Here is a 20,480-nt window from a genome sequence, read left to right as displayed (position 1 = left end):
GGGCTTTTGGGTCACAGGAGTTGCGTGGAGCAGGAGCAGGGAAGGGAAGGGAAGATGGAAGAATAAGCAGCAGGAAGGCTGGACAGGTGCCACCCACCAGCCCAAGGGTCTGTGCTTCCTCCAGAAGACGATGGGTCCAGGAAGCCCTTGAAGCTAGGATATAATCACAGGGCTGAGATTAGGGTGAGGCAAATGAGGCACTCACCTCAGATGTAAAACTTAAGGTGGTGCCAAAAAAAATCTCAGTAATCAAGATAAATATTAATGCAGTACTTTCAAAAATCAAAAATCAAAATTACCTGCAAAAATCCATAATGAATAGAATATCAAAATTTTTCATCAAGTCAAGATCCAAGAGAGCCTGGTGGAACCATATTGGACCCTGAAGCAAAAGGAAAAATGTCCACTCCTATCATATATGCTTTCACGTAATTTTAAAGGTTAATTTTTTTTAACAGAACATTAAAGTAGTTGAAGAAATGTCAAATAAGTCAAAAGTAAGCATATTAAAATTTGCAACATTACTTTAAGCTTGTTGCTTCAGTCGTGTCTGACTCTTTGCAACCCTATGGGCTGTAGCCCACCAGGCTCCTCTGTCCATGGGATTCTCCTGGCAAGAATGCTGGAGTGGGTTGCCATGTCCTCCTCCAGGGGATCTTCCCGACCCAGAGATCGAACCTGCGTCTCTTATGTCACAGTCCAGGGATCAAACCTGCATCTATGGTTCCACATCGGCAGGTGGGTTCTTTACCAATAGGACCACCTGGGAAGTCCTACTTTAAGCTTAAGTATTTTATTTATACCTAAAACAGTATTTATAACGTTATATAGAGGAGACCCGGGTTCGATCCCTGGGTTTCCATGATCCCCCGGAGAAGGACATGGCAACCCACCAGTATTCTTGCTTGCAGAATCCCATGGACAGAGACGCCTGGCAGGCTGCAGTCCGTGGGATCGCAGAGAGCTGAACACGACTGAACGACTGTCGCTTTCACACGTTCACATTCTTGGCTTTAATGGGAGTGAAATCATCAATGCTATTTTCCAAATCTGTTTCTGGAAAACATAATCATAAAAATTTTCATAAAAGCATGTATATAGGGACACACATTTTTCCTGGAGGCTAGGCATGGGGGGATGAGAGGAGTGGGGCTGGGAGGCTCCATGAGGAAGAGATCTATGTCATTACGCCAGAGGACCAACATCTGCAAGGAGGGGGACTCAGTGACAAGGGTCTGAATTTGTACGGTGATCAAGTGCATGTGATGCCCCCACCAAGCTGGGGTTGCAAAGGAGTGTTGAGAGGACTGAGTTTTCTGGACCTGTGGCCACCTGGGGGAGAGATCCAGGAGTCAGACAGATCCTTGGGATTGGGCAGAAGGCAGCATGCCGGCAGCATCCTCAATGTCCAGGTGGAAGTGGCACAGTGAGCCTGCGTGGGGCTAGAAGGGGAGAGTGAGCATGCGCAGGCCTGAGTGTGGGGTGGAGGTGGGGGGACACTGGATAGGTTAGGGAGCCCAGGACACATGTGGGCAGCCGTTCTGGTGCTGCTCAGAGGCCTGAGGGGCAGGATGGGGCTCGGGCCAGTGTTTCAGGATCCCACTGGGTGGTTTGGGGCCTGGCTGAGCTGGGCTGCTCATCCCTGCTAAGGACCCTCTGCCCAATCAATTTACTGGAGTGAGGTGGGGCAGGGGAGGGTGATGGTGGGATTTCATGGGGAGGGGCAAGGCAGAAGACAGAAAGCTTTGAAAGGCTAGAGGAGGCAGACTTGAGACAGGGGAAGCTGTTGGGAGAGCTGGGCTCATGAGCAAGTCTGCCTAGCCACCTTGTCTCAGGAGGAAGGTGATGAGCTACCCAGGCTTCCTTGGCAAGAGACAGAGAAGAGGCCAAATACCATGGAGGCGCTGGACCCCACACTCCAGGTCCTGACCCTAGGGCTGGGATTCTGAGCCGATATTCTTGGATCCCATGGACTGGGGATTCTGCCTGGCCTCCAGCTGCCCTGTTCATGGCCATCAAGTGGAGAGAGAGGGCCAAGTCTCCTGGACGGAAGCCTCCTCAGCCTCACTTACCACACCAGTGTAAATTATACCCTAGCGAGCAGGATCAATGGATGCCCAGTGCCTGATTCACAGTCCAGGGCAGAGGATCAGAGAGCTGGTCCAGAGTCAACATGTGGCCGCACCCTCGTCTTATAGGAAGGGGGCGTTTATTATGGGCACCTCCAGTCACCGCCATCCCTGCTGACCTCAACGCCAAGGTGCCCCTGGGGGGCTTCACGGCCTTTGACTCTGATTCTGGCAGAGCGAACCTGGCCCAGCCATGGAACAGAGATTAAACAGGCCTGGTGAACGGTTAATGCTGCTGACGTCAGGGCCTGGTTGGGTGGCCGCTGGGGGCTTGGGCCCTCCCCACAGGCATGGGGGGCCCACGTGATCTGGGCTCATTAAGCCGCTTCAGTGGCCAAAGAAGCTAGGGGCCAGGTCTCGGGGGAGAGAGGCGGGCCCTCCAGGGCTGTGGGGACAGGCTCTAGCCAGAAGGTCACGAGCTCTGTGGATGCAGGCCAGGGGAGAACCAGACAGGAGGGTTTGCCTATGGGTCCGCTTTAGACTTCCACAGCCCTAAACCCCTGCTTGGGCCCAAAGGGGAGCCTCCCAGACATCAAGCTGGGCAGAGTGTAGTCAGGAGCTCTAAGTGTGGGTCCTCAACCCTGGGGTGTGGAGGTGACAACCACCCTCTCCTCTAAGGCCTTGAAAGCCCCCAACATGACTCCAGGCCAAGGGTCTTGCCCTGCACACAGCCCTCCGCCTATGAGTGCTAATCTCATACTCATTCACGTTCCCTGTGGCTAAGCTCTTCCTTCTCTCCACCATGCCCTCTCTTCCCTACCCTGGCAGGTGTCTTTCTTCCCCTTGGCAGAGCCAAGCCCACAGATTGCTTCTCCATCAGGCTTTTCCTGATCTGCACGCTCTAACCTGGCAGGAGCTTTCCTGCCTCAAGGACCCATACAGAGTGCTTGGAGACACTGGGGCTGCGGCTGTGTGGCGGGGTGGCAAGAGCTGCTGCAGTCGGTGGAGGAAGAAAGAGCTGGCTCTTCCTGGGGATTCAGAGGTGATCCTTCATTTAGCTACTGAGGGACAAGTGAGAGTTTGCCAAGGACGTGGGACAGGATGGGGGACCGGGACTGCAGAGGTACAGGGAAGTGAAGGCTGGCATGTTCTTGGAACAGCAGGAAAGAGTGTGGCCAGCTGGGCAGTGGAGGAAGTGAAGAGGCCAGCTAGAAAGAGGAGGAGGTCGGGAGGGTGTCAGGGAGGCTGTCTGGGTGTGAGGCAGGTGCCTGCAGTGTGTCGGAGGAATCAGTGGATACAGATGCTAGGCTCTGAAGAGGACTGGGTTGAAGATGAAGATGGGGTCTCATGGTAAAAGAGAGTCTTGGGATGCTGTGTAGCCAACGTGCCATGGGACATGCTGGCAAGCTGAGAGGAGGCTGCCTAGCTGGAGGCTGAGAAGATGTGACTAAAGAGGGAAGAGCAGAGCAAAGGGCTGCCAGGACCCTGGAAGAAGGGTCTGAGTGATCCTGGGACCCTACATCCTGCCTCATGTGTCTGGCAGTTTCTTGGGGCTGTGTGTCAGTTTCTGGAGATGGGGGCTTGGAGGTAAGAGGCTGGGCCGCAGGTTGAGATAAAGCTCCCCACCATCTTCCACTCCAGGTGGCTGCCCCCAGCACTGCAGCTGCGTGAACAGACATTCCCTCCAGCCTCTGGGAGAAGGTGCCTGGTACCTCTCGGAGCCCCGTAAAGACTGCCAGCTGTCCGGCTACCTCAAGCTGGGCTGGGAGATTCGGCAGGTGGCAGGAAAGGCCTCTGAGCTGTGTTTGCCCTGGCTGGGGCCCAGGCCTAGCATCAACAAACAGGCAGCTCCTCCTCCAGCCGGGTCACAACTGGCCTGGCCCAGGGACCCCACACCACGCCGCCCTGGGGCCTCTCACAGCAGCCCAGCCCAGCCAGCCCCTGCTCCCTCCAGACTGGATTGAGGACCCCAACACCCACATGCCGGTGACCTTGAAGCCAGACCTGGCTCCTCAGGAACTGTCAATAGGAGCACCCAGTCCTTGGCAGATGGCTTCTGTGAGCACCCAGGATGTGTGGAGGTGGGGGGGGGGGCGGCGCAGAACTGAGACCCTGGTCAGCACCTCTCCTATTTGACTCTGTACCACAGGCAATCCTAAAGCCCCTCAGAGGGTGAGTTTTAGGGTCTCTCAGGATCAAAGTAAGCTGTGATCTGGGGATTACATCAGCCCTAGATTAAGAGGGACAGCCAGTCCCTTCCTGTTTTTCAGCCCTCAGCAGGGAGGCAGTTTAGATGGTTTGAGGTTTTCAAGGATTGCCACCATCCCAATGTCTTTCTCTTTAGTCCACCCAGTCCCCTGGCCTTCCTAGCCAAAGCTGAGTCCCCTGTCCTTGATTCACAGCTTCCTTCAGGCCAGGGGAAAAGACAGCTATTTCCTTGTGACACAGAGGGAAACTGAGGTACGCTAGGGCTTGGCTGTGGTGGTGCTGTGAGTCAGTAGGAAGAGAGTCCTGGAGTCCTGACTCCCAACCCAGGGCAGGGAAGGGGTGAGGCCTGTCTTCTGAGGGCATTCTCCCCAATACCAGGGAGGAGGACGGACTTGACACAGAGACATCCAGCTTGGCTAGGAACAGCAAAAGCCATGGATTAATCGGATCAGAGCCAGTGGCTGAGAAGCGAGGGACAGCTGTTCCGCAAACAGTACCCCCTCCAGGTCACTCCCCAGCTTACTGCTGGTTACACCTGGCGGGGGTGGGCCTTAACACCCACCATGCACCTCTGAGCACTAAGGCCTTGGGTAAGAAGCAGGCAAGGATAGGATTAGGAGCCCTCAGCCAGGAACACCAGGACCACCCTGAAACCCTTTCCCCCAAGGCACCAAGTCCCAGACCCCACTTCCCATGGGCAGACACAGCTGTCTCCTACTCTAGAAATAAGGAAGTGGGGGTGGGGGCATGGCCAGGGAGATACAGGCAAGGATCAACAGGAGCCAAGCCTTGCTCCACCCCCGTCCTCACTCTACCCTCAGTCTCTCGATTATCTGCAGTGAGGACAGAACTGATGCAGAGTCCCTGTCCTCACCCTATCTCACCTTTGCTTGGGAAGGGTGAGGCCAGCAGAAAAGATATCTTGTGCCTAAGTGATGTCCGAAAGTCCCCCGTTCGAAGCACCTTTCGCTGAGGTTAAGCATGGCTCTATTGCCATTCCTCTTGGCTGAAAAGCCCCTTCTGGCTAGAGGGAAGTGAGGGCAGAGCACTTCAGGGGTTAAGGGGGCACTCGGAGACCTCAGAGAGAATCTGTCCTGGACGAAAGCATTCTCCCAACAAGACTCCCCTGAGCCCCTTCCGGAGCAGCTGCTGTCCTACCTAACGGCTTCCCCTTTGCTCCAGGCCTGCCGAGGGCCCCCGCCTCTCCCCCGACCGGCCCCTCCTCCTGCGGGCCGCCCAGGATTGGAGGGCCGGGGGCGGGCCGGGGGCGGGGCTGGGCGCCCTTCATCCCGCGCCGCCGAGCTCCGCCGTGGGCAGAGCGGACAGCACCGACTCGAGCGGAGCACCGCGCGTCCCCTGCCGCGAGGCCAGGTATCGCTGGGGGCGCCGACCCCCTCCTAGGGGCACCGGGCGGGCGGAGCCCTACTGTCCACTTTCGCGTCCGGATCTGGACTCCGGGCAGGTCCCCTCACCGGCCCTGGCTCCGGGCAGGCGCCCCAGCCTCCGGGAAACCAAAGCCCGGAGAGCTGCAGGCTCTGGGGACCCGCCAGCTCCCAGCTTGAGCTGGTGTCCCGGGAGGGGCACCTCGTCGTCCCGGGGCCTCTCGCAGGGCCGGCGGGGTCGGCGGTACCCGGAGCCCGGGTCGCGGACCGCTGGGGTGGCGCGCCGTGGGCTTGCCGAGGCACGGCCCACGGGGACGGGCTCGAGAGGGTCCCATAGGGGGGCCTAAGAGGGCCCGGGAGCAGGCCCTGGAGCGCTGCCCCGTCGGGCGCCCTGACAAGCAAATCGACCCGGCTTGCCAGCCAGGCGTCAGGGTATATTTATCCTGCTGCCTTAGGCAGGGGCTTGAGGGCAGATCCGGCCAGACTTCCTGAGGGGCTACGGGACACACGTTGGTCCCAGAGCCCGTGCCATTTGCAGCCACGCCATCGGGCACGGCACTGGGCGAGTGTGACTCCCCGGACTGTAGGCGGGGCTTGGTCTGCGCTCCTCCCCGCCACGCGCACTGGGACCGAGGTGTGAGAGCTGGCAGCGGCGGCGCAGGGGCGGAGGGGAAGGACTGGGACTAGGTTCGCGGGAGCCCGCCCCCGCCCGACTGGCCCCTTCGATTGGCCACAGCAAGTGCGTGCGTTTGTTTACACCCGGTGGAGAGGCCAGGGGAGGGGCTTATGGGAAGTCACCCTCTCCACCCGCCTCCCCACCCCCACCACAGTCACCTGAGCCTTGAGTCCAGGTATATGCACCGGGACAGGTCTGAGGGGGAGTACGTGAAAGGTCTTCGCACCGTGGGGGACACCTCGACCCAGGCCCATCCTTCCTTCAGCCTGCCAGTCCTGTCCTTCCTTCCACGACTGCCTTGGGCCTCTGTGCTGGCCCTGAAAGAAGCCCTTCGTCTTTAATGCACAGTCTGGCATGAGGGCTCACTTCTTCTGGAAAGGAAGCAAATCCCTCAGAGGTTCTCAGTCTGGAGCATAGAAAGCTGGTGGGATCCAAGGACAGGTCCATTTTGAGAGGGGGAGGTTCTGCACAATCATGGAAGCCTTCCTGTAGGAAGAGCCAAAGGTGGGAAAAATCAGGGATAGATGAGGCCAGACCTGGCACATCTCCAAGAGGCCTGGAATTCTTGTAATCAGGAACAAGAATCTCTGGCTCCTTGAGGTTGAGCTGTATGTCTTGGAACTTTATTCTGCCTGGGCTCATAGAGCCCTGTCCTCACTGGCTTCTCAATCCACCTTTGGTTCAGTACTGGTTCTGTGGGACCATGTCACAAACACCCCCCATGAGGCTCCAAGTGGTAAGATCTTGAGAGTTGGTTGCTCCTGTCCCAGTGCCTGCTCCCTAGCAAGTAGACTTGGTTGTTGCTGTTTAGTTGCTAAGTCGTGTCTGACTCTTTTGCAATCCCATGGACTGGAGCCTGCTTGGCTCCTCCGTCCATGGGATTTCCCAGGCAAGAATACTGGAGTGGGTTGCCATACCCTTCTCCAGGGGATCTTCCTGACCCTGGGATTTAACCCACATCTCCTGTGTTGGCAGGCAGATTCTTTACCACTGAGCCACCAGGGAAACCCAAATAGCCTTGGAGCCCTGGAGAGATGGAGAAACTGAAGTGCAATAGGACAGACCAGGTGGTTTATGGTGCTTGGGTGGGGGAGGGAAAGTTTTTTGAGCTGAACTGAGTGCACCCTGAAAATCTGGGCTGGGTAGGGGGCAGGCACTCTGTTTGGGGCAGGAACCGTTTTAGGGGAATGGTTGGCTGCGAGAGAGGTACAGTTGTGGCATCTGTGCACACAGAAAGCTGAGGTGGATTTGCAGCCTGTACCCTACTAAGGGAGGGGCGCTGCAGGGGGATGTTCTCAGGCAGACATGGCTGGGGAACCAGACACCACCTGGAGCAGGTAAGATGGACTGGAGGCTTGCCAAAGACTTTGAACCCATTTTGTTCATTTCATATTTACTGAGTGCCTACTGTGTGCCCCCTGCGCACTGTCAGGTGGGTGGAGGGCTGAACTTTGACTTTGGATAAGAAGACTGATGCAGGGTGGGGGCTCTTTAGAAGACCAGGCGGGGTTACTGGGGGCCAAAGGGAAGGACCAGCTGCAGGGCAGGAGGGGCTTTCCGGCCTGCGGCCTGGGGTGGCTTGGATTTGAATTTCCGCTCTGCGGGCCACGTCCTGTACACAGCCTCTCAGCCGGCACGTCTACACACGTGCGTGGCCGCTGAGGATGGGGTCATTCCAACTGACAGTTCTCTCTTGTAGTTTTCCTGTTGTGCGGGTACACAAGCCGTGGGTGCTGGACTCGGGGGCTCTGAGTTTTCTAGCTCGTCCTGGCCTGTGGCCCCATCCTCTGAATGTCTCCACCTGGCTAATGAGGGCATAACGTGTCCTCATAAGAATCCAGAGATGCTGTGGCATCCCACTGGACCTGCTGCCCCTCATCTGGGCCTCTGGCACTGTCCACTTCTTGCTGCTTCTGGGGCACTCTGTCTGGTAATTCTGGCTCTCTGTCTGTTTCTACCTCTAGCTATCTCTAACTGATTGGCCACCTCTGTCAATCCGTCTCTCACTTGTCTGGTTGTCTATCTGTCTTTCTGTCTGAATGTCTACACATCTATCTCTCTGTGTATTTTTTTCTTTTTATATCCCCCTGTGTGTATGTGTGTGTGTTAGTCGCTCAGTCGTGTCTGACTCTTTTGTGACCCCATGGACAGTAGCCCTCCAGGCTCTTCGGTCTATGGAATTCGCCAGTTAAGAATACTGGGTGGGTAAGCCATTCCCTTCTCCAGGGGATCTTCCTGACCCAGGGGTCGAACTCAGGTCTCCTGCATTGCAGGCAGATTCTCTGCCATCTGAGCCACCAGGGACGCCCTTGTGTCCCTCTGGGTCCATCTGTGTTTCTTATCTCCGCGCCTCTGTCTATCTCTTGGTCTGGATCTGTTTGCATGAGCACAGATATCATGTGTGTGTGTTTTCTCCCTCTCTCCTCCCTTCCTCCAACTGTCCCTGCTTCTTCCTGACATTGGATGGTGCCTCTCCTCCAGGCTGATCTTGTCTTTCGCCGCCCACCCCCACCCATCGGGGTCTCCAATGAGTCCTGAGCTGCCCCAGGCCCCGGCTGCAGCTTTCTTTGGGGCCAGAAATCCGGCTGTCCAAATATTTGGCCACCTCCAGGGGATTCCGGGTCAGCAGGGAGGAGGATGGGCTGGCTGGCTCGGGGTCTCCCCTGCCTCTGGGGGAGCCACAGGCACGTGATGTCCTGTCCTTTGCCTCAGCTGAGTCTCGGGCTGCACGTCCTTCTCAGCAGGCTGGCAGTGGGGGGAAGGGGGCTGCTGCTGGCCGTGGCCAAGTCTTGAGCCAAGAGATTCTGACCACAGCTTCCACTGGGTTGGGGGGCAACCTGAGCAAGGAGGGTTCAGGGTTAGGCAAGAGAGGAGGCCTAGGTGTCTGGGGATAGGCCCAAGGCTAAGCATCTGTTAGGTGTTTAGAAAGTGTTCCCTGTCACAGGAAAGTCCACCTTCCGGCCCCAGCGGGGGCCCTCAGATCTTCCTAGATGGTTCCGGATACCCAGAACACGGAAGCACGGGGCCAGGGAGCTAGGGGGTGAGGGTTGGTGTGGCCAGCACATGGCTATTCTGCACCACTTGCCTTCCCCTGGATGTGGCCCCTCCTGTCTGCCACCCCCTCAGTTCCAGCCGGGGGTTATCCACACACTGGTCACTTACTCAGTGTTGTTGACAATGAGGGAGTAGTGGATGGACGACTGGATCCGCTGAGGTCAAAACCTGGAGTTGTGGGTCTCGAGGAGGGGCAAAGTACTTTTTTTTTTTAAAGCATCCTCTCCTGTTCTAAACATCCTCCCACATGCCCTGACCCTAGACCCCTGACCTCAGCAGTCGGCTTCGCACCAATTGCCATGGCTGTGCCTTGAGAGCATACAGACCACACGTGTCCAGCAAACTCAGTTTCCCTGTTGACTAATGTCTGGTCCGAGGAGGTTGTTTTCCTTCTGAAGCCTGGAGAAGCAGGTAGACGCTAGGCTGGGAGGGGCATCTTCTCTCAGCCAATGAGAGAAGTTGTAAGGACCCATGAGCTAGAACTGGGGGCAGCCGTCAGCCCTGAGCCCCCAGGGATGAGCACAGTGGAGCCTTAAGCCAGGCCTGCTGCCTCTGCCCTGAGATCTGAGCTGAGGTGGGGGCTGTGCAGGCACAAGGAACCGGGGGGCCATGGCAGACAGCTCCGTGGGTTCAGTGCCTCCACCAGCGCATGCAGCCACAAGACTGAGGGAAGAAGGACAGTGTGGATTCTCCCTGTAGCTAAGCCGCAGACCCACTCGTGTCCCTGAGCATGAGGGAGGAAAACCGGGCTCAAAGCCCTGGTTGACTCCCAGGACCTGGATGAAGGCAGAGAGACACGCTTCCCATAGCAGCTGACACAAGCAGTGGCCCCACGGTGGCCTGGATTCCTGGATCTTGAAATCTTTAATTAGCCAAACTCAACGCCTGCCGAGGAGGTGTGCCTGACGAATTCTCACCCTGTGATGTCTGCGTGGGCGGACGTTACCTGCTGTGCGATCCCGGTGGCTTCTGGCCCCCGGCTCCCCCCTCCACCTCGGCCCTTATCTCCCAACAGAGCAAACAGGCCCCAGGGCAGTGGCCTGGACCATTGATTTACTGCTTGAACTCATGCTACACCCATGACGGCTGCCATTCTGATGATCTGCTCAAGGCTGCCGTGATCTCCCCACCCAAGAGCCTGGCCCCTCTCTGGGGGCCTGTGGTCTGCTCTAGGGGCAAAGTCCTCTGGGAGGCGCCTCACTCTGTCCCCATCTTTGGTGAAGCCTCAGAGAACCCCCAGAGGACAGGAGGACACTGCGGTCCTGAGTGGAGAATGGTTTGTCCACGATCCCACCATGAGGCAGGGCCAGGTCAGGCCACAGACCCAGAGTGTCTGCCCTGGGCTTTCCCTGTAGTGGGTCAGAATCTCCTGGCTGCTTTCCTCAGGCAGGGCTAACCCCTGAGTCTACCCAGATGTCTGATGCAAAGAGGCCTGGGGACGGGTCAGGCCTGAGAGATGGGAACAGTCAAAAATGGGCTGCAGCCTCAGGGAATAGTTGGGGGTCCACATGTCAGGCCAGTGCTAATCTCTACCCTGCCTCCACCTCCAGCCCTTAATCCTGCCTTAACTGAAATCCAGGCTCCTTGACCTCAACTTCAAGGCCCTGTCAGGCTTGTCTGTGGCCACAGAACCTTCATACTATCCTCAAAGCCTGCCTTGGGGCCTTTGCCCATCTGTGCTGTGCACATTGCTTGAGCTGCTCTTTCCTGTTTCCACACATTGGGGGCTCCTGCTGGAATTTCAGAACTGGCTCCCTCACCTCCTCCTCCAGGAAGCCTTCCTTGATACCTCTCTCTCTCTTCCTGTTTTGAGTCCCAGCACTATGTGGCTCCGTTACAGCAGAAGCCATCGGGTAGGGGAGGGGGGTGGGGAGTTTGTCCCTTCCAGACTGGAAGCCACTTGAGGAAGGGTATTCTGTGTCCTCTCTGGGATCTCAGGCCAGCCTGTGACTCAGCACTGACTGATCATGAGTACTAGGCAGGACCTGAAAGTCTAGGCCTCAGGTCCTGCCGAGGGGATGGGGAACCTGAATCGAGGGCCTAGGCACCTTGACCATGACCGTGCCAGGCGCTGTGGTCTCCCTGGAGGCAGCGCTTGACTGCTAGGGAAGAATATTAAGGCAGAGAAGAGTGCTTTGTCCAATCTGCCGACTCAGCACACCCTGAGGGCCTGTCCCAGCCTGCCCAAGGTAGGAGGCCTGGCAAGAGTAACCCCAGCTGAGAGCCGGGGGGCACTCTGGAGTGACTCTGGAGATCAGGTGTGGGTGTCCTTGGAGGGGTGCTCTCAGTCAGGCTCAGGGCAGGGGCATGAAGAAGACAGGCCAACCTGGGGGACTCTGGTCAAGGGGAAGAGGGCATGAGAAGAGATGCTCAAATTGTCATGGTCCTATGTGGTCAGGCTGGAAGAGAGAAAGATATAGCTGCCAGCATCAGAGGAAGGAGAGGCAGGGTAAGTGGTCTAAGGGTGCCAGGTATGGGGTCTTCAGGAGCGAGGTACATAGGATCAGAACTCTGCCTTGGGGCTGCATGGGGCAATCACAAAGAGGTCCTTTGGTCAATTCCATGTGGCTGCTGCCCCAAGGACACCAGGGCCTGCGGCCTGAGGCTTGAGTCCTGAGCTTAGCCTCCCCTCCCCACCCTAGCCCTGAATGCTGGGTCTGAGACCCCTGGTGCTCTAGCTTAAGAGCACACTTGACACCATCAGGGTCTGGGGGATTTGGGGTGGGATGCCAGGTTCCCAAGCAGAGGACTAGTCAAGACTAGGCTCTGGCTGACCTGCCTGGCAGTGCTGCAGCCTCCCTGGTCTCTGCCCTAGCCTTCTGTCTGGCCTTCAGAGATGCTTAGGGGCACTATGCCCAGGTACCTTCTAGACATGGGGTAGGTGGCTCCCAGCCCCAGTGATGGGAGAGGAGCCAGCAAGTTGTCTGGGCAACGGGCAGAGCTGGCAGGGGGAGGAGGGGATCCCTTTGAGGCCCAGCAGAGCACGGGGAAGGGAAGACTGGTCCAGTGGTCCAGGCCCAGCTACAGCTGGCCAAGGCCCTGAGTTCCTGACCTGGGGCTCCAGGAGGTGGGGAGTCTGCTAAAGGGTGGGCACCTAAGGGTGGGGGCTTCCCCAGCAGGGGAGGAGAGGCTTGAAAGAGAGCATGGCCCTGAGGCCAGGGCTGTGTGGAGGGTGAAGTCTGTGTGGCCCAGAAAGCTGGGCTCTGGGGGCTCCCATTTCCTGGAAGGCCACGAGGGCACTTTGCAGCCGAGCGGGCAGGGCCCAGGTGTCCAGCCACCCAGCACCGCCTCAGGCCTCCTGACTCCGGGGGGGTAGTCTCTGCGCCTGCCGTTCCCAGCGCCAGCTCTCAGCCCACAGAGGGCCTTTTGTTCTGGCTGCCAGCAAAGCCCGCCGGGCGGCTGGGAACAGGGCCCACAGCCCTCGCCCTGTCCCGAGGCCTCCAGCCGTCGGGCAGTGCCATTCTAGGTTGGCTAGGAGGCCCCTGGCACATAGGGCACAGGAAACCGTCTCCCAGTATTAATGTCATGGAGGGGGAGTCAGTCCAGGGCCCACCCCCAGAGAGGGATCTGGAGGCCTGGGACTCGGCACCCTTGGGTTGTGGCAAGTCAGGTCATGCAACTGACCCTTACTTCACAGGCGGTAAAAGCAAGGCCCCCAAAAGATGTGCCTGGGCAGCTACGTCTATGTGGCGGTGGAGGGAGGGGGAAACGCTAGGTACTGGCCGAGGTGTCCTCTCAGGGTGGCCTGGAGGGCTCAGGGGTGCGAGCTCTGCCCCTCAGTGGCAGCTTCCAGGGACGCAGCAGGCAGACGCGAACGAGTCTGTCCTCTGTGAACTGGGAGGTGTGATAGACAGCAGCCTTCCCGTGGGAGTCTGGGCCACGAGCCCAAGGAGCGGGGATAACCAGGACTGTCTCCTCTGTAGACGTCTGTCCGCATCAGAGTGAGAGCCAGTGTTCCTGTGGCGGTGGTCCCGGAGCCATGGAAGCACCTCTGCAGACAGAGATGGTGGAGTTGGTGCCCAACGGCAAGCACTTGGAGGGGCTCCTCCCAGTCGCCACCCCCACAGCTGGCGGCCAGAGGTGAGCGCCAGACCCCATCGTGGCATATGGCAGGGCAGAGTGCGGGGGTTGGGGGGGGTTGCGGGCAAGAGGCTAGAGCTGAGCTGCGTGCCCTGGCCTGTGCCTGCAGGGTCGAGGGGCCTGGACGGAGCTGTGTTGAGGGTGAAGGCTTCCTACCAAAAAGGCCCAGCAAGGAGCCACACTTCACCGACGTGAGCAGGGGCTGCAGTCAGGGGCTTAGGGGCGTGGGAGCAGTGATGAGGCGCGCCGGGAGGCTGAGGGACAGTGCGGGAGGGATCGTTGGCTTGCCCTCTGCACCTCGCTGACTCACCCCACCCTCCCGTCTCACTCTGGTGCCCGCAGTTCGAGGGAAAGACGTCATTCGGGATGTCGGTGTTCAACCTCAGCAATGCCATCATGGGCAGCGGCATCCTGGGGCTCGCCTATGCCATGGCCAACACGGGCATCATCCTTTTCCTGTGAGTGTCCTCAGCAAACCTTCTAAAGACAGGAGCCCCAAACAGGCCACCAACCCTGACCTCCCAGGACCTGCCAGTTTCCTATCCCAAGACCCAGGCTGCAGTGGGTGGGCACTTACACTCGCCCCAAACCATAGCTGGGAAAAAAAAAAAATCGCCAGCCAGACAAATATACCTCATTTCCTGGTAAACCTGCTGAGATGATGACATGGGACCAGCCAAACAGGCTTGAGTCTGTCCTACCACAGTTAACACGTGATGGATAAATCCAGTGGCCAGGCCGTATGTGGGTACACGTGTCCTTACCTGGGAGCTCTGCCCTACAGCCTAAATGGAAAACGTGTTTGTTCCGAGATCTCAATAGGAGGTGGTGCTCAGAGGGTCTTTTCTGAGTCCTGACCACCCTGGGTCAACCTGGGTGGTGTTCGCCACCCCTGGGGACTGTCAAGTTTGCATCCACATATGCTGGAGGTCCAGACACCTGGATTGCGGACCCCACACACCCAGCCCCTCCCCAGAGCTCATCGTCCCCTGCTTGCCAGGGGAGCCCCAGTAGCCTCTTTTCATCCACCTTCCCCAGGTTCCTGTTGACAGCCGTCGCCTTGCTCTCCAGCTACTCCATTCATCTGCTACTCAAGTCCTCAGGGATCGTGGGTGAGCCCCAAATTTGGCCTGTAGCAGGGAGGAGTGGGCTGGGGAGAGCTCTTCTGACTGTCCTGGTTCCCTGCCCCCACAGGCATCCGTGCCTATGAGCAGCTGGGCTACCGTGCCTTTGGGACCCCAGGAAAGCTGGCGGCCGCCCTGGCCATCACGCTGCAGAACATCGGAGGTGAAGCTGATGGACTGGCTGGCAGTGGGTGGTGGGCAGGCTGAAGGCTGGCAGGTTTGGCTGACCTGCCCTTCTCCCCGCAGCCATGTCCAGCTACCTGTACATCATCAAGTCCGAGCTGCCCCTTGTCATACAGACCTTCCTGAACCTGGAGGATCGGACCTCGTGAGCCCCAGGGTGGGGCGGGGCTGGGTGAGGGTGGGAGGCTCTGGGCTACCCCTCCCTGCCCACCACTAGCAGAGCTCAGGCTGGACTAGTGGAAGAGACAAGCCAGGGTGGAGTGGGGGGCAGAGAGCTGCTAGAAAAGCTAACATTCACCTCGGGGAACTTTCCCAGGAGAGCCGTGTAGAGCTGGGAGGTGGGGTGAGACTGAGCAAGCTGGCCCCGGCTAGCCCTGGACCCAGCCATGAGCACGGAGGACCTGAGAACCTCGGGCTTAGCTCTAAGCTCCTGCTATTCCTGACCATGGCTTGGGTGTTAGCTTCCCCCCACCTCACCCCAACCAAGAAATTAAGCCCACAGTGTCCCAGTTGCCTATCATCAGTTTAGCCAGTATTGATGGCATAGCCAGCCATGTTTTGTGGGTAAGAACAGAAAAGAAAGCCAGGCCCTGTCCTTGGAAACACAGCCCCAGAAGGCAGAGGGGCCTTGTGGCTGTGAGCAGCTCCGGGTGGAAACAAACAGCCAGGATTCGGTGCCCAGGCCCTGGGGACCTCTCCTGCGGAGTTGGCCTTTGGGCTTGCCCTGGAAGGAGGGTCTCTTTCCTCATCCCTGTGCCCACTGTCTATTGAGGGTGTGGGCCGGATGATGTAGGATGAAGGTCCTGGGGGCACCCCAAGGAGCTCAGGTGGTTGGCAAGTCCCTGAGACCCCCATGGAAAATGCCTCACCACCTCCCCAGACCCAGGTTTTTTCATCCCACCCGCTTAGGGCTACTTCCTGGGCAGGCTGGACCCAGATCTGTGCATCCTGGGAAAAACAGCCACAGTGACTAATTGTGATGGTACCAAGCGGGAGCTGCGTGTGCCAGTCCTCACCCTGCCCTGGAGAAGGCTGGGAGTGGGCCCATTTTGCAGATGGGGAAAGGGAGACTCGGAGGTGGGGACGAGTCTTCTTCAGAGGTCGCTGCATGCCCTCACTCAGTGGTACCACGGGTGACCCCGACTGAGGGCGAGGCAGCTCCGCCACTGTAACCTCGGCTCCCCACTTGTGCCCCTGCAGGGACTGGTACACGAATGGAAACTACCTGGTGATCCTGGTCTCTGTCGTCGTCATTCTGCCCCTAGCCCTGATGCGGCAGCTCGGTGAGTGTGGCGGTGCCAGGGCCTGGGGCCTGGGGCCAGCATGGGAGGGCCCCTCCGACTCACATGCCCCCTCCCCCACCTCGCAGGCTACCTGGGCTACTCCAGCGGCTTCTCCCTCAGCTGCATGATGTTCTTCCTAATTGCAGTGAGTCACCCTCCACCCGGGTTCAGGGAGGGGGCGGGTCTTTCTGGGCAGCCTGGGTCAGGAGGGCAGCTCCACGCGTCCTGATCTGCACGTGACTTCACAGTGACTTCCCAGGACCCCTGCCTGGCCCTGATGCCCTCATCCTCTCCCCAACCCCCCTCCACCACCCACCTAGGTCATCTACAAAAAGTTCCACGTGCCCTGCCCGCTGTCCCCCAATGTGGCCAACATGACAGGCAACGTCAGCCTCGTGGAGATCAACAAAGACGAGGCAGGGCTGCAGGCCAAGACGGAGGCCGGGGCGGCGTTCTGCACCCCGAGTTACTTCACGCTCAACACTCAGGTTGCAGCAGGCCAGAGGAGGGGCAGCGGGCCTGGGGAGAGTGTGGGACCGGTGAGGGGGGCGTCCTGTCCTGACACAGAATCCGTGTTTCCTCAGACGGCATACACCATCCCCATCATGGCCTTTGCCTTTGTCTGCCACCCTGAGGTGCTGCCCATCTACACGGAGCTCAAGGAGTAGGTATCCATGTATGGGAGACGGGGAGGTGCTTCTTCTCCCTGGAGTGGATGGAGGTGGTCCTAAGCGGGGAGGAATGTCAGGAGCCAAGTCATTTTATCCAAGGTCTCTGTGGCTGTCAGAGGGGCGACTGGAGGCAAGAAGGAGGCTCCCTGAGCTACCAGATGGTGAGGGTGTGTTGTAGAGAGAGCCCCCAGGACACCTGGGGGTTTCCCAGTGTTGCTCAGCTTGGCACCAATCCCCTCCCCTGCTGCCCCGTAGCCCCTCCAAGAGGAAGATGCAGCGGATCTCCAACCTCTCCATCGCCGTCATGTACGTCATGTACTTCCTGGCTGCCCTCTTCGGCTACCTCACCTTCTACGGTATGGCTGGACCGTGGGGGGCAGAGGCAGAGGCCAGGCTAGGGGGCAAGGGGCTGGCCAGCAGCCACGGCACCCTGCGTATTATAGGCGCTCATTAGGTCTGTGATGCCTGTCTGTGCACTGCTGCTGTGGAGGTGAGTTGGTTGCCACTCCCCGCAGTGTCAGGGTCAACCCAGGCTCAGAGCCCAGCCCCCTCCCCGGACCTCCTGCTGACCACGCTCCCTGCCTGTCGCAGATGGAGTAGAGTCAGAGCTGCTGCACACCTACAGCAAGGTGGACCCGTTTGATGTGCTAATCCTGTGCGTGCGCGTGGCTGTGCTGACAGCAGTCACACTCACGGTGCCCATCGTTCTGTTTCCGGTGAGCCAACGTGCACGTGGCCAGCCCCACGGCGGGTGGTGGGGGTGGACCGAGGCGGTTGACAGATTGATGACTTTCCCCGCCCTGCTTCCCAGGTACGCCGTGCCCTCCAGCAGATGCTGTTTCCCGACCGCGAGTTCAGCTGGCTACGGCACGTGCTCATTGCCGTTGGCCTGCTCACGTGTATCAACCTGCTGGTCATCTTTGCCCCCAATATACTGGGCATCTTCGGGGTCATCGGTAAGGGGTCTGGCCCTCCTGTGAATGGAGGCAGGGTGCTGCCCCAGGAAGCTTCCTCTCTGTAAACCCTGGCAGATGCCTGAGCTCATACCCTACATTTAAGAGATGGCTGCCTGCTGTGTGCACAGCTTGGCCTCCCATCTGAGATTTGATCTTAAGGGTCTCTTAATCCATTTTGAGGGCTCAGAACCACCGGGTCAGTTACCCTTGTTGGTGGTGGTGGGGGATGGGGTGGAGCCCAGGGGTCAAGGGGCCTCTACAAAGGATCTCATCAGGCCTTTTCCCCACCCCACATATGAGGAAGTGTACAATGATTAAAGGAGAGCCATATAGCTATTAAGCGGAGAGCCTTGATTCAGCCCCAGGATCATGGAACTATAGATTTGGGCTTCTGTCCAACTGTCCCAGTTGGAGCTCTGAGCGGGAAGATCAAACAATTCTGACATCTTTGGGGTGACTCAACTCAGGAGACTGACTCTTCCACTCTGCAAGGACCAACACACTGACCTGGGGACTGAGTAGCATTTATATCATAGACAAGACCCTTGGTTCTATATGTCTGAAATCCGACTCAAAATGAATTAAGCATAAGGTAATAATGCATGGGCTCAGCTGATTGAAATGCCTTCAGGAATAGCTGTATCCAGCAGCCCAATATCCTCAAAGCTTTGTCTCTATCTCTTGGCCTGTCTTTTTGCTATCTTTCACTGACAGATTCTTCAGATACCAAAAGCCCTAGCCTTCTATACTGGTGGATGGAGAAAAAGGGGAGGGGCTGACGGACTTTCCAGAATCAGGCAGAGTTCTCAAGCGGAGTTTCAAGATGAGACTCCCTCATCAAGGAATGTTTGATCTCATTAAAGCGTCCCATCCTGAACTTTAGCCAGTAGGTGGAAGTGAACCAACAGTCGTAATCTTCGGTCACTCGGTTGTGTCCGACTCTTTGCGAACCCATGGACTGCAGCACGCCAGGCTTTCCCATCCTTCACTGTCTCCCAGAGTTTGCTCAAGGTCGTGTCCACTGAGTCAGTGATGCCATCCAACTCTCTCATCCTCTGTGAGGAGCCAACAGTGGCCATGTCTTTGCAGGTGCCACGTCTGCCCCGTGCCTCATCTTCATCTTCCCGGCCATTTTCTACTTTCGCATCATACCCACTGAGAAGGAACCTGCAAGGTCCACCCCCAAAATCCTGGTGCGAAGGGCCTGGAGGTCGGTGGGCTGGTGTGAGGCTGAGGGGGTCTGCCCTGACCTCAGGCCTGACCCTGACTTCTGACCCCACAGGCCCTTTGTTTTGCTGCACTTGGCATCTTGCTGATGATCATGAGCCTGAGCTTCATCATCATGGACTGGGTCTCGGGCACCAGTCGGCATGGAGGAAGCCACTAGGATGACCCCTGCATCTCCTTCTGTCTCCTCGTCCTCGTCCTCCTGCCCAGACTCCTCAGTCCCTGCTCCCATCTAGTGGCCAGTTGGTGGGGGGGGGGGGGAGGAGAAAGGCGTGCTGAGCACTGGCATCTGGCCCTGCCCAGTTTGTTAGCGCCAGGACCAAGGCCCTCGGGCCACCACCCCACTGAGCTCCGGGGCTGCAGGGGCTTCCTGAGCTGGGAGCAGGGTGGGGCTGGACCCCTGCTCCCTTCCTGTTGCCTCAGATCCCACCCAAGCCCCTTATCCTCTCTGCACAGGGGCATAGACTGACGCCCAGCGGCTGCCCCCTCAGGCCCCACAGCCTGTAGAGGGCGCACAGAGCTGAATCAGCCTGCAGTCACCCCCCACCTTGCTGCCGGGCCATGGTCTGCACCCTGGGGCCTCATCTCCCTCAGCCCGCTTGCCTTTCCTCCTTCTGTCCCTGAGGCCCCTTTCAGGCACTGGGGCTCAGGCCCTTGGATAATCTAGTTCTCTTTGCCCATCCCCCCCACCAGGAGCAGACACCCCCCTGGCCCCCGCAACCCCCACGCCGGCCTCACCCTATCCCTGAGGCCAGAACTTGGTTTTCAATTGAGGTGGGCGTCGGCACCCCCAAGGGACCTCTTCTCTGGCCCTTTGCCAGTCCTGGGGAGGCTGGGACTCCCCCCCACCCCAAGCCCAGGCCACAGTTCACATTCCACTGCTGGGAGAAGAAAGAGGCTGGGGCCCAGAGTGTCTCTGCCCCTGGGAGCCAAAGACCCTACGGGCCAGTCTGGGGCAGAGGTGGAGAAGCTGGCAGCCCCTTTTATAAATATTATACATAAGACCAGCTGTGCTTTATATTCTTGATCTCCAGGGTGCCTGGGTTCCTGGAAGGTGGGGTGGGAGCCAGGACACGGATGCTGATGGAAGCCCACCCTGCCTGTTTCCCTGGGATGAGTGAGGGACAGGGTGAGTCCCCTACCCCACCCCGTCCCCTGCGTCCCAAACCAAGCAGCAGCATGCTGAGACCCAGTGCTGGGCCTGGGCCAGGCTTAGCACAGACCTGCTTTCTCACGGGGTGAGGTGGGGAGGAATTAATGAGGCCCCAGGAAATGGGACAGAGAGAGGCCTCCGGAAGGAGGCAACGTGAGGCGCATCCTCAGCAGCTTCAGGGAGGGTCTGAGCTGGGGGCAGCTGAGCCCTGCAGAAGCCCCTCAGAAGGGCCGCCTACCCTCCCTGGCTGCCATGTCAACCCTCTGTCAATGGCTTGCGTCTGGGGACAAAAGTCCTGGGATCCTGAGCCCTGTCTGGATCTTTTATTACTAGTAAATCCTGCTGTAAATAAAGGTGGGTTAGCAAGTGCCTGTACGTGGGGCCTGAATACTGAGAGGGGGAGTCCAAGGCAGG

The 20,480-nt window shown here is 58.4% G+C and overlaps 1 protein-coding gene across 1 annotated transcript; it reads left to right on the top strand.

Moving 5' to 3' along the window:
* Window positions 5,565–20,438, top strand: SLC38A3 (solute carrier family 38 member 3). Its single transcript, XM_018067128.1, has 16 exons — window positions 5,565–5,648; window positions 13,313–13,469; window positions 13,579–13,660; window positions 13,812–13,927; window positions 14,508–14,581; window positions 14,664–14,756; window positions 14,840–14,921; window positions 15,977–16,059; window positions 16,146–16,204; window positions 16,380–16,547; window positions 16,644–16,723; window positions 16,986–17,086; window positions 17,322–17,446; window positions 17,542–17,686; window positions 18,776–18,879; window positions 18,969–20,438. Exons 2-16 carry the CDS (start codon window positions 13,369–13,371, stop codon window positions 19,071–19,073), a joined length of 1,518 nt encoding a protein of 505 aa, XP_017922617.1. The 5' UTR covers window positions 5,565–5,648; window positions 13,313–13,368; the 3' UTR covers window positions 19,074–20,438.

This window comes from Capra hircus, chromosome 22 (assembly GCF_001704415.2).
Source record: "Capra hircus breed San Clemente chromosome 22, ASM170441v1, whole genome shotgun sequence".
Classification (NCBI taxonomy): domain Eukaryota; kingdom Metazoa; phylum Chordata; class Mammalia; order Artiodactyla; family Bovidae; genus Capra; species Capra hircus.
This window is presented reverse-complemented; position numbering and strand designations above follow the sequence as displayed.